The following is an 11927-nucleotide window of genomic DNA, read 5'->3' as shown; positions in this document are numbered from 1 at the left end:
GAGTGGACCCTGCTCTTTTAAAACGCTGGATGATCTTGGCCACTGTGCTGCAGCTCAGTTTCAGGGTGTTGGCAATCTTCTTGTAGCCTTGGCCATCTTCATGTAGCGCAACAATTCGTCTTTTAAGATCCTCAGAGAGTTCTTTGCCATGAGGTGCCATGTTGGAACATTCAGTGACCAGTATGAGAGAGTGTGAGAGCTGTACTACTAAATTGAACACACCTGCTCCCTATGCACACCTGAGACCTAGTAACACTAACAAATCACATGACATTTTGGAGGGAAAATGACAAGCAGTGCTCAATTTGGACATTTAGGGGTGTAGTCTCTTAGGGGTGTACTCACTTTTGTTGCCGGTGGTTTAGACATTAATGGCTGTATATTGAGTTATTTTGAGGGAAGAATAAATTTACACTGTTATATAAGCTGCACACAGACTACTTTTCATTGTGTCAAAGTGTCATTTTGTCAGTGTTGTCCCATGAAAAGATATACTTAAATATCTGCAGAAATGTGAGGGGTGTACTCACTTTTGTGATACACTGTATATATATATATATATAGATAGATAGATAGATAGATAGATAGATAGATAGATAGATAGATAGACAGACAGACATAAATAGACAGACAGACATATATAAATAGACAGACATATATAGATAGATAGATAGTTAGATAGATAGATAGATAGATAGATAGATAGATAGATAGATAGATAGACACATAAATAGACAGACAAACAAACAGAAAGATATAAAGTTAGATAGACATATAGACAGACAGATAGACAGACACACATAAATAGACAGACATATAGACAAACAGACAGAAAGATATAAAGTTAGATAGACATATAGACAGACAGATAGATAGATAGACATACAGACAGATCCCGAAGGAAACTGACTCCAATGCAACATCATTTGGCATCAGCGCTACCCACTGCGCCAGCGTGCCGCCCATTTAATAAACAGTCTTGAATCCCTAATAAATAAATAAATGCACAGATTTGTCCACAAATGCAGGTTTTTAATCAGACACGGTGAACGCGGGTCCTGAGCGGACGTGACTCCGGGCTGAGCGATGATTCTCTCTCCTCCTAACAGAGAAACTATTCATGACCTGAGATTCAATGTCAGATAGAAACTTTAATGAAACAGGTAAACTGGTCGAGTGAGAGCAGTACAGTCACACACGTTACACTCATCTGGGATTCGATCAAAATAAACGTAAAAATAATAAGAAAATTAAGCAAAAACAAAAGAAGAACAGTCCTCGTTTTTATTCCTAAATGATGAATCCTTTAATTTCAGAATAAGTTTGTTTTCTTTTATATTAAGTCAATCTAAGTACTATTTCTTTCTTTTTTTATTATTTAATAAGCGTATGAAAAGTATGACTCCAGTTCTTATTACTTTAACAACAGAGCTAACTGTCATGAGGAATGATTTTATTCTTCAAATTTATTATTATACAACATCATGAATCATGGAATTTTGATCTCTCGCTCGGACGTGAGGTTTCAGACCGGCGTGGCGTTTCTTCTTCCTCTTCCTCATCTTCCTCTCTGCGACGTTTCGATTCGATACGATCCGATCCGGTTTGAGTCAGGAGTGCAACCTTAATCCATCATCAGGATGAAAAAACAACCTTTATTACACAAAATGAACAGAATCATAATCGAACAGAAATAATAAGATGAGCAGATACTTGAAGACTATCCCGGGTTATGAAAATATCGCTCGGATTTCCTGATCGAGATAAATCGTGATTCGTTTCCGTTTGTATTTTTATTTCTTCGTGTTTTTATCTTCTCATTTTTTTTTGCAGTGGTTTGTTGCGATGCTGTAGGAACAGTCAGTGGAAGCCATACCTGTGGGTTTAACAGTCCCCGTGGAGGTTTGAGGTGCTTTGACCCGGCCTGAGTTCTGTTTTCAGTTTTTTTTTGTGTTCTCTCGCTCCTCGGCCCGGTGTGTTTTTTTGGTGGGTTCTCCTCGGGCTCGGGCCGGGTCAGACGCTGGTGATGGAGGCGAGGCAGTTGTTGGGTTTCTGCAGTTTTTCGGCCTGCGTGCCCGGCGCCTCGGCCACGGAGCGGAAGGAGAACGGAGCACCGATCAGCGAGCTGCCCATGTGTCCCGGGCTCAGCGCCAGATTCTGACGCCGGTTGCTCTCCACGATGCTGGAGGTGTTGGAGGCCAGACTCTCCCGCGTTCTGAGGGACGACAGGAAGAAACACATTTTATAAAACATGTCAATTAATAAAACACAAGATGAAAAATTAGGGATATAAATTAATTATACGCTTCCAACTTCGGGGTGGAGGTTTGAGGAAGGTTCTGTAGTTCCAGCAACCTGTACAGACGTCGTTTCATGTGGAGGAACCTGCACAGAACACTTGACTTTGCATTTTAACATCAATCTACATTTATTCCTGAATTTTTCCCTCTTCATCCCTCACTCTGACACGTGTCCGATCTGTGGCCGCCTCTTATCACCTACCAGTGTTGGGTTAGCACACAAAGCCGTATCACGTACAGAGAGCCAGACTAACCTCCATGTGACCATGACGCCCCCTTCCCCGGGCCGGTCCTGGCCATCACACATCGCAGCAGCAGTGTGAAAAAAGACCCTGTCCTCCCACAAACGCTCCAAAATTCATTACAAATCAAAACCTCATCCAACATCAGTGATGGCTGATACTGATGGGCCTCTAGTGTACACTGGTGCCTTGTAACTCGACGTTCTCTAAACTCAAAATCTTTGCAACTCAAAGCTCCTCGTAAACTGGACGTGTGTGTGACCGCCGCTTCGTTCAGCGCTCGGCTCAAGTGTGAATCTGAGCTGAATCTGCATCAGTGTGGAATAAGCGTCAGATCCAGGGTTACAGCTCCACATGTATCTGTGTTTATCTGGATTCTCCTCCCTGTTTCACTTTTAAACTTGTGTTACAGCTCCAGCTTCTGAAAAATGGTGAGAATCAGAATCAGCTTCTCCCAGAGTCTAAAACGCTTCTGGTTCAAAATAAAGCTTAACGTGGTTTAATGTAGTAAAAGAAGGAGACAGGAGCACTAAACTTCTCTTCATTATTACTGCTCATAAGTTCCTCCACTAATCACATTCCTCACTCGCTGTTTTACTACAAACTGGTGGAAAATCCAGATAAACACAGATACATGTGGAGCTGTAACACTGGATCTGACGCTTATTCGAGGTTTTACTGCTCAAGCCGACGTTTGAGGGAACACATTTCTCCACGAAGGACGTCGAGTTACAAAGTACCTCCGTATTAATAATGGGAACTGAGACCGTGACTGACTTACCGTGGTGAGTTGAATCCGCTGTCTACAGTGACACTGCTGCTGTCCATGCTGTCCAGCCGGGCCGAGTGCGCCGACTTCTGGCTGCTGGTGTTCTCGTTCTCCTTGGGGCTCAGCAGCGTCAGGTTATTCTCGAACTTCCGCTGTAGATCGCGCTCCTTCTCACGCTCCAACAGCCACTGCATAGTCCCGACCCCGCCCACAACACCGACCCCACCCGTGCTACCAGTGTCTCCACCCCCTGTCCTGCCCTTAACCTCCGGAGGAGCCGTCTCTTTGTGAGAGCTCTCCTCCTCCTCCTCGTCCTCGTCCTCGTCGTCCGACACGTTGTAGTAGTCGAAGGCGGCCTCTGACGCGGACGGGTTGCCCTGCTCCTGACCCGTAGGGCCCGGGGCCGACGTGGGTAAGGGGGCGGAGTTGGGCGGAGGCTGTGATTCCAGGGTATCGAGCACCTCGGCCGATTTCATGTGCGGCATCTTTCGCAGCGTGCCCGGCTTCGAGTAGCCGGCGTCCACGTAGCTCATTGTCAAGACGCTGTGCGGTGGTTTGAACAAAGTGTCCTTGCTGAAGATCTCTTTCCGCTTGTCCGCCATCACGCCGCCCCCGCCGCCGCCGCCGCCCCCGGGGTCTGCGTTGTGTTGTTGGTGCTGTATTAAACGTCCGCTAGATATCGGCTCCGGCGTCTGGCTCGGCGTGGGTTTACCGGAACCCTTGGAGGTGGACGTGTCCTCTTTGTAGTCCATGGTATGAGGGGAGGTGAGGTGCGGCGTCTGCCGATCGGCCGGCGATCCCTTTCGGATCCCGTCTGCCGGCGTTAAAGTGTCGTGGTCGGATTTACCCAGCGGCAGGGGCGCTGTCAGGATTGTTTCGTTCGACGTATTGCACTGGAAGTAGTCATCGGCCAGAGGTTTGGGCGACAGGGCCTTCATGTCACTGTAGGATGGAAGGCTGTCTCGACTCTTGTTCCTCTCCAGAGGCGTGTCCAAGCTCATCTTGCCAATGTCGAGCACAGACATCTCGGAGCTGAACTTAGCCGCCGAAAACATGATGCGCGAATAATGGGAGGTTTTTTGCGATGAGGCCCTAAGCGTCCCATCGTCGGTGTAGTAGCGACTTCGGTGGTCCGGACTCCGATCGTAGTCCTCGGAAGGCCCTAACATGGAGCTTCCGCTTCCCAGTGGACCCTTGGAGTTGTCCATGGATCGCGATCTCTCCTTGGCTTTGTCCGTCCGCTCGTTCCGGGATTTGCGGTCCTGCGTGTGGCTGTGACTCCGGTGCACCCTGGAGTGGGAGGTTCCACGAGAAGGTTCTGGGAAGGGCATCTCCGTCCTTCTCTTCGCGAGCTCCCCTGAAACATCCCATTCAGGCGTAACTGGGAAATAGGACTCTGCGATGTTGGGGTTGCTATGAACGAGGTAGGCGGCGCCGCTCCTGCGTTCCACGGTGTACATCCCCTCCCTCGGCGAGCGCACCAGCGAGTGACTGAAGAACCGATAATCCCTGTCCAGTCCCACGGCCGCCAGATCAAGATTGGAGCTCTCCGACGGATCCCCTCGAGACGTCCGGGTCTTGCTATGCGAGCGAGACTTTCCGTGCGGGACCCGCCGGTGGCCCCGGCTGCGACGGCTCCGCCCGCTGTGCTGAGCGGACGAGCTGGCTTTGCTGCGCTGCGCCCGCTCCTCCTCCAGGCGCTTCATGACGGCGGTGTGGCGCGCCACGTTTTCCACCGTCAGGTCGGGATTGATCCGCCGGATGATCTCTATCTCCACCTCGCGAGGGATGGAGACAGACGAGGGCGTGTCCTCGTCCCTGAGAGGCCACTCTTCCGGCGGGAACTGCGCAGAAAAGGTGGCGAGCTGCTTCGTCTTGTCTTTCCTGAAGCTGAGACGGAAAAGCTTCAAGCCGAACTTTTTCGATTGCCTTTCGCTGCTGCCCCCTATGCTCCCTTCCTTCTTCTTTGTCAACGTGTCCGTCTTGTAGGTGAAGGACGGGTTGGTCCTGCTCTTGTCGGGATCTGCCAGGTGTTGCGCGGTGGACGGGGGAGGCGGGGGCTGCGGGTATGACGGAGGATCTCCTTTTGGTTCTTTCGGCGATTTCCTTTGGAGCGTGGTGTGATTGCTGGGCACCTCGTCGCGGTACGAGTTGTAGGAGTCGCAGTGGTTCTTGTGGTTGAGCCGTTCCCGTACACAGGCCGACGTGGAGGGGGTAATTGTGCCAGACTGGGGTGATGTACACTGCTGCTGCTGCTGTTGTTGCTGTTGTTGTTGCTGTTGCTGTGGCTGTTGTTGTTGCTGTTGTTGTTGTTGCTGCCGGTCATCCAGGTGGTACCATTTGCTGTTGGTGCGAATAAGGGAGGGGGTGATGAAGTAGGTTTGCGGTGTGACGATGAAATAGCCCTCTGGTGTGGGGTAGATCTTCCGCTCCCGGACCAGCATGTTGAGCGTGTGACGTAGGATCTCCGGACTCGGTGTGGGGACGCCTAAAAAGACAAGAGAGCATAATGAGAACGTATCTGGACACAGACGCATTTCCTGTCATCCTACACTCCCGAGAAAAGGGCGTGTCTAAATCCTTAGCTCTCTTAAAATGCTCCTACTGAGGCGCCTTAATTCTGAGTGATGATCTGACTGAATGACGAGGGAGCGTCCGACGCCTCCTCAGCGCCGAAGGCAATCCCAGAATTCAGTGCGGCACGACTTTTCTCACAGAAAACGTCAAATGTGGTGGACGAATAAATGCGGAGCAACCAACCGAGTTCCTTTCACATGTAAATAAACTCTCATTGATGTGTAATCTGTATAAAGGTGTAATTATACGAGCGTCGTTTATTTGTAAATTGGGGCGTCAGGGACAGTTTAACCCCTCTGTGTTTTCGGTACACGGAGGGAGACGTTTCACACTACACGACTGATCGGTGATAGAGGGTCACACACTACACCATCTATCACCAACTGGAAACGCTGGCGAGCTTCTCTGGTCTCCCAAACTACTGTACATTCTATCACGAATACACACGCGAGAAGTGACGAGGGGGTTTAATGATACCACGTCCAAAAATGCACGTCAACAAGTAACGAGCGATCAAAGTTTGTGTGCTGATGTGCAGCGTAAAATCAAAGAGGAAAAATAAATGAATCTGAGTGGATTTGGCAACGCAAACAGCATGGATTGTTCTGTAGTGAGTTGGATGTTAATAAATATTTTTTGCAATGCAGCGTGGGTATTTTGTAGAGAACGATAAGGTCAGAAATACTGTAAAACTTGTGTGTGTGTGCTGATGTATTCTGATATAACCTATATTACGCCCCTGCCCCACCTTTTTACACTTCTCCCCTACGTTTCCCCTCACACTGTATCTTGCGTTCTCATTGGCTGTTCGACACCGCACTCATTGCCAGTCGGCCGACTCATATCCAGATATTTCACGAGCTAGATATATTTCTTGGATCGAGTTGTTGAGTAGTTCACACACAGCGATTGGGATCCGAGTTTCGATCGCCGAACGAACGCCGAGTTGCTCCCGAGCCGGCAAATCTAGCACCGACCAGCCGAAGAGCGACAATCAGGGCAGAAATCGTGTAGTGTGAACCAGGCATAACTCGTGTCGAGGGGGTCCCAGAGAACCGCTGGTCTGGACGATTCTGATCTCAGTTTGGAGACACAAATCATTACATCTGAAGATCTTTCCCAGTTCCTTCATAAACTCATCTATGTAAGATAAATCTACACTTTCGACATTGTTTGGGGAAGGCCCTGCTTCCTGTTCTAGCATTAGCAAAGTCCAAAAAAACAGATTTAAGTGTTTATAATGACCATCGAGTTTAGATGTTTTTTTAAGGTGGTCCTCTTTAATTTGCCCCGACGCAGTTGATCCTAAAGCAATGACGCTTATTAAAATGTATAAAATAATAATAGATAATAAAACTAAACTGCCGGGGAGTGACGATGACGAAGCTGGAGTCCGGGTTCCATTCAGCTGTTTGGGGCTGACGGAGTGTTCTGTGAGTACAATAGACCGGAGCGAGCACTACAGAGTACACGATGTCCTCACTACTCCCAGCTTCCTTATATTACCTCAATCAGCGTTACCACACACACACACACACGCATGAGAAAGCAGAGCCGTCACTGGTTAGGGTTAAGTGTTGCCCACCATTACATCATAACCGTGCAGTTGTCATAACGACATGACGCAACCGTGGAGACTCGCTTCCTCCATCCCGCCTCCCTGCTTATGAAGAGGAAGTGCGTCGCTAACAGATCCAATCAGAACGTTTGTACTGGGATTGAGGCGGGTTACTGATCCCACCAACCTAAATGTACCAGCACAATATCAGGTACCACCAGGGGGAGATTCAGAGATTCACGTACCACCAGAGAATGATTCAGGGATTCATGTACCATCAGAGGGAGACTCAGAGATTCAGGAACCATCAGAGGGAGATTCAGAGATTCACGTACCACCAGGGGGAGATTCAGGGATTCATGAACCACCAGGGGGAGATTCAGAGATTCCCGTACCACCAGGGAATAATTCAGAGATTCAGGTACCACCAGGGGGAGATTCAGGTACCATCAGTGGGAGATTCAGGGATTCAGGTACCATCAGGAAAAGATTCAAAGATTCATGTACCATCAGAGTGAGATTCAGGGATTTGGGAGATTCAGGAACCACCGGGAGAAGATTCAGAGATTTACGTACCATCAGGGGAAGATTCAGAGATTCGAGTACAACAAGGGGGGATTAAAAGATTCAAGAACCATCAGAGGGAGATTTAGGGATTCAGGAACCATTAGAGAGAGATTCAATGATTCAGGTACCAAAAGAGGGAGATTCAGAGGTTCACGTGCCACCAAGAAAAGATTCAAGTATGATAAGAAAAAGATTCAGAGATTCAGGAGCCATCAAAGAGAGATTCAGAGATTTATGTACAACCAGAAAGATATTCAGAGAGTCATTTACTGCCAGAGAAAGATTCAGAGATTTAGGAACCATCAGGGGGAGATTCAGAGATTCACGTGCCACCAGGGGAAGATTCAGAGATTCAGGAATCATCAGGGGAAGATTCATAGATTCACGTGCCACCAGGGGAAGATTCAGAGATTCAGAAACCACCAGGGGGAGATTCAGGAATTCAGGAATCATCAGGGGAAGATTCATAGATTCACGTGCCACCAGGGAATGATTCAGAGATTCAGGTACCACCAGGGGGAGATTCAGGAATTCAGGAATCATCAGGGGAAGATTCAGAGATTCAGGAACCATCAGGTGGAGCTTTATGTACCACCGGGGTGAACTAAACACCCCACGGCTCATCCCAACATAAAAAAGCCCTGATACCATGAAACCTCTCGGCTGATGGACGGTTCGAGGATGACATCACCGAGCCTCGAACCCCTCGCCCGCACCGTATCGATTAGAGATCTGTTCTCGTCCCACTGTTCCCGAAAACCCACAGCAGATGATGTCAGCGCAGATCGATGTGACACAAATCACTTACACACACGCAGGAGCGAACGCTTACAGGAACACTCGGGCCAAAAATGTAGTGCGCACACACACACAACACACTCACACACCCTCACACACACACTCACACACCCTTACACACACACTCACACACACACTCACACACCCTCACACACACACTCTGGAAAATCAGGTCACCGTTACAAGTCCAGTGAGATTGTGGCTATATAGTGTGTTACATGTGTGTGTGTATATGGGAGAAAACACACTCGCATGTGTGTGTGTGTGTGTGTGTGTGTGTACATACCTGGAAAGCAGGTAGTGAGGTGCTCCATCAGCGCCTCCTGTGTTACAGGTTTGCGTGCCGAGTTCATGGCTGAGATGGCCAAACACAGAATCTCACCGAGTGGAATAAACTGAGACTGGCTGATGGGAGACATGCTGATGGGAGACACGTCACCTACAGAGAGACAGACAGAGAGACAGACGGGTTTTAGTACCGTTATCGTAAAACACCGGCTCTCAAAGGTGTTCGACCACACAGCACCCTAGAACCCTGTAGATAAGTCCCTGAAAGCCACCCATACAAATATATACCATCTTATTTTTATCCGGGCTTGGGACCAGCACTGAGAGCGCACTGACAGCCCCCCCCAATGGTTCAGCTGTTTTGCAAATAAAAAGTCGAATTCGTATTTTGTTTTAGGAACGATTACAGACCCCTGTTATCTCTGGCTTCATGTGCAGTGGCACAGGAACCCACTGTGACCCTGTCCAGGAGAAACCAGCCACACCCCTTTTCCACCCATGCGGTTCCGGTTCCGTTCTGGTTCGAGAACTTGATTTTGAACCGGTTCCGTGTGTTTCCACCGAAAAAAGAGGTTCCAGACAGCGAACTAGCATTCTAATCTGGCACCACAAAATACTCGGGTTTTCAGCACGAACCGTGATGTCATCGGTGGGCGTGTCACAGTGTAGAGGTTTGAGAAACTGCAAAACCGCATTTGTGCTGCACTTTCATCTTTAAAAGTCACCTGATTAAATTTTGAGCCAGTTTGCCGCTGATATTCTCTGATATTTTTAAAACGATGAACTGTTTGATATGACGCGGTAAACGTGACCCGGACAGTACAGAGCTCTTATAACCAGTACAGAGCACGTATAACAAGTACAGAGCTCTTATAACCAGTACAGAGCACTTATAACCAGTACAGAGCACTTATAACCAGTACAGAGCTCTTATAACCAGTACAGAGCACTTATAACCAGTACAGAGCTCTTATAACCAGTACAGAGCACGTATAACAAGTACAGAGCTCTTATAACCAGTACAGAGCTCTTATAACCATTACAGAGCACTTATAACCAGTACAGAGCTCTTATAACCAGTACAGAGCACGTATAACAAGTACAGAGCTCTTATAACCAGTACAGAGCACTTATAACCAGTACAGAGCTCTTATAACCAGTACAGAGCACGTATAACAAGTACAGAGCACTTATAACCAGTAGTACAGAGTGCTTATAACCAGTACAGAGCTCTTATAACCAGTATAGAGCACTCATAACCAGTAATAACGGGGAGAGGTTTAGTTCCTGTGTGGTACTGTTAGTACATTCAGACACGTTACTCTTTATTTAGTTGAAGCTTTTTGTGGATTCAGAACCTGGAGCTGCAGAACCAGCACACGTGAAGTAAATCCAGTTAAACACAGATACATGTGGAGCTTTTATACTGGGTTTGATGGTTATTTTACACAGATGTTTGTTCGTGTCGTGGAACTTTAGTGTTTTATCTCTCGAGTCAAGCGCTGAGCAAATCGGTTACTAGTGCCAAGAGTCGCGGTGAGAGTGAAGCACAAAACGCTTCTCACGTCAATGAACTGAAGAAAACAACAACTGAGACAAACACGTCACGTCTTCTTATCACCGACAGCTGATCCATGCTTTTTACATAAACATAAACATCTGTAACAGCAGCACAAATCCCCACAGTTAATCTACACGCTCCACCATCATGTTACTACGGTTTACTGTCGTTGTGTAACGCCCACCGTTGATGACGTAGGCTTGGTTCCCAAAAACTGGTGGAAACGCGGGTCGGTTCTCTACAGAACACCAAGGTTCAAAGAAACCCGAACAGAACCGGTTCAAGAAGCAGAACCAGGGTTCTTTTGGTGGAAAAGTGCTACCAGTGTCTCGCGTTTACTGGCTAATCTGCACTTTGAAACGTCCTAGCAATCCTACGGCAATTCAGTTAGCAATCGATTAGTCAAAATATCCAAGATGTGGAAGTAAAGCAGCTAAAAACACGACTCGAAGTTTGGAAAACTAACAACCAATTCTGTGGACATGTGGGAGGGGGTCAAAACACGGACGAGAATTTTCACATTTGAGACGGAGCCTTTACATTCAACTACTGTATGTTTACATTCAACTATTAAGGTAGCTGTGCTGTGTACTTTCATTAATTTATGAGTGTAATTTAATGACTGATGTGAAATGTGGCTCTTTTCCTTAAAAATCTGTGAAATTTAGCTCATTTTCCCGTGAATTTAAGAGGGTCGTACCTATAAGCACTTAATAGTACCTTACTCTACCTATACATCACCTTACAGGAGCACACGTATACACAGCAGGTCTGTAAACACAGATTTTTGTAATTATTTGGTTCCATTTCTAGATTGGCAGCACTGTACGCTATATAGCCAAAAGTATTTGGACACCTGACCATGAGCTTGTTGGGCATCCCATTTCCTCTGTGTGATCTTTTCAGCTAGAACAACAGACGCTCTTCTGAGAAGGCTTTGTCTGTGAGATGTCTGTGGGAATTTGTGCCCATTCAAAAAGATTTTAAAAGATCAGGATTTGTACGGCTGGGCGCTGATGTTCAGTCCATGTTCCAGTTCATCCCACAGCTGTTGAGTGGGGCTGAGGTCAAGGTTCTGTGCAGAGCTTGTTAATGCTGAAATAGGAATGGCCCTTCCCTAAACTGTTGCTAGAAAGTCGGAAGCATAAAATATCCTTTATATTACTGATTTATTACACCTGGTAGCAACTGTTGTGGCTGAGACCGTCTCGATCTCTCCTCCCTCCTTTGCACATGCTCAAACCGTCTCGATCTCTCCTCCCTCCTC

General features: G+C 47.4%; 1 protein-coding gene across 3 annotated transcripts in view; it reads right to left on the bottom strand.

Annotated features, from left to right (window-relative positions):
• Positions 1–1131: 1131 nt before the first annotated feature.
• Positions 1132–11927, bottom strand: part of stox2a (storkhead box 2a) — a 43658-nt gene continuing 32862 nt past the window's right edge. For 2 of the 3 annotated variants that reach the window (XM_062995494.1, XM_062995495.1), the window contains exons 2-4: positions 9098–9250; positions 3324–5799; positions 1132–2215 (exon numbers count right to left, since the gene is read on the bottom strand). In XM_062995494.1, the coding sequence (XP_062851564.1) occupies positions 2014–2215; positions 3324–5799; positions 9098–9250 (2831 nt within the window). In that variant the 3' untranslated portion in view covers positions 1132–2013. The remainder of the gene's footprint in view (positions 2216–3323; positions 5800–9097; positions 9251–11927) is intronic. The other variant, XR_010012424.1, reaches the window with a different exon arrangement.

This window comes from Trichomycterus rosablanca, chromosome 5, assembly GCF_030014385.1.
Source record: "Trichomycterus rosablanca isolate fTriRos1 chromosome 5, fTriRos1.hap1, whole genome shotgun sequence".
Taxonomy (NCBI): domain Eukaryota; kingdom Metazoa; phylum Chordata; class Actinopteri; order Siluriformes; family Trichomycteridae; genus Trichomycterus; species Trichomycterus rosablanca.
The sequence above is the reverse complement of the archived record's forward strand: the minus strand, read 5'-3'. Positions and strand labels throughout refer to the sequence as shown.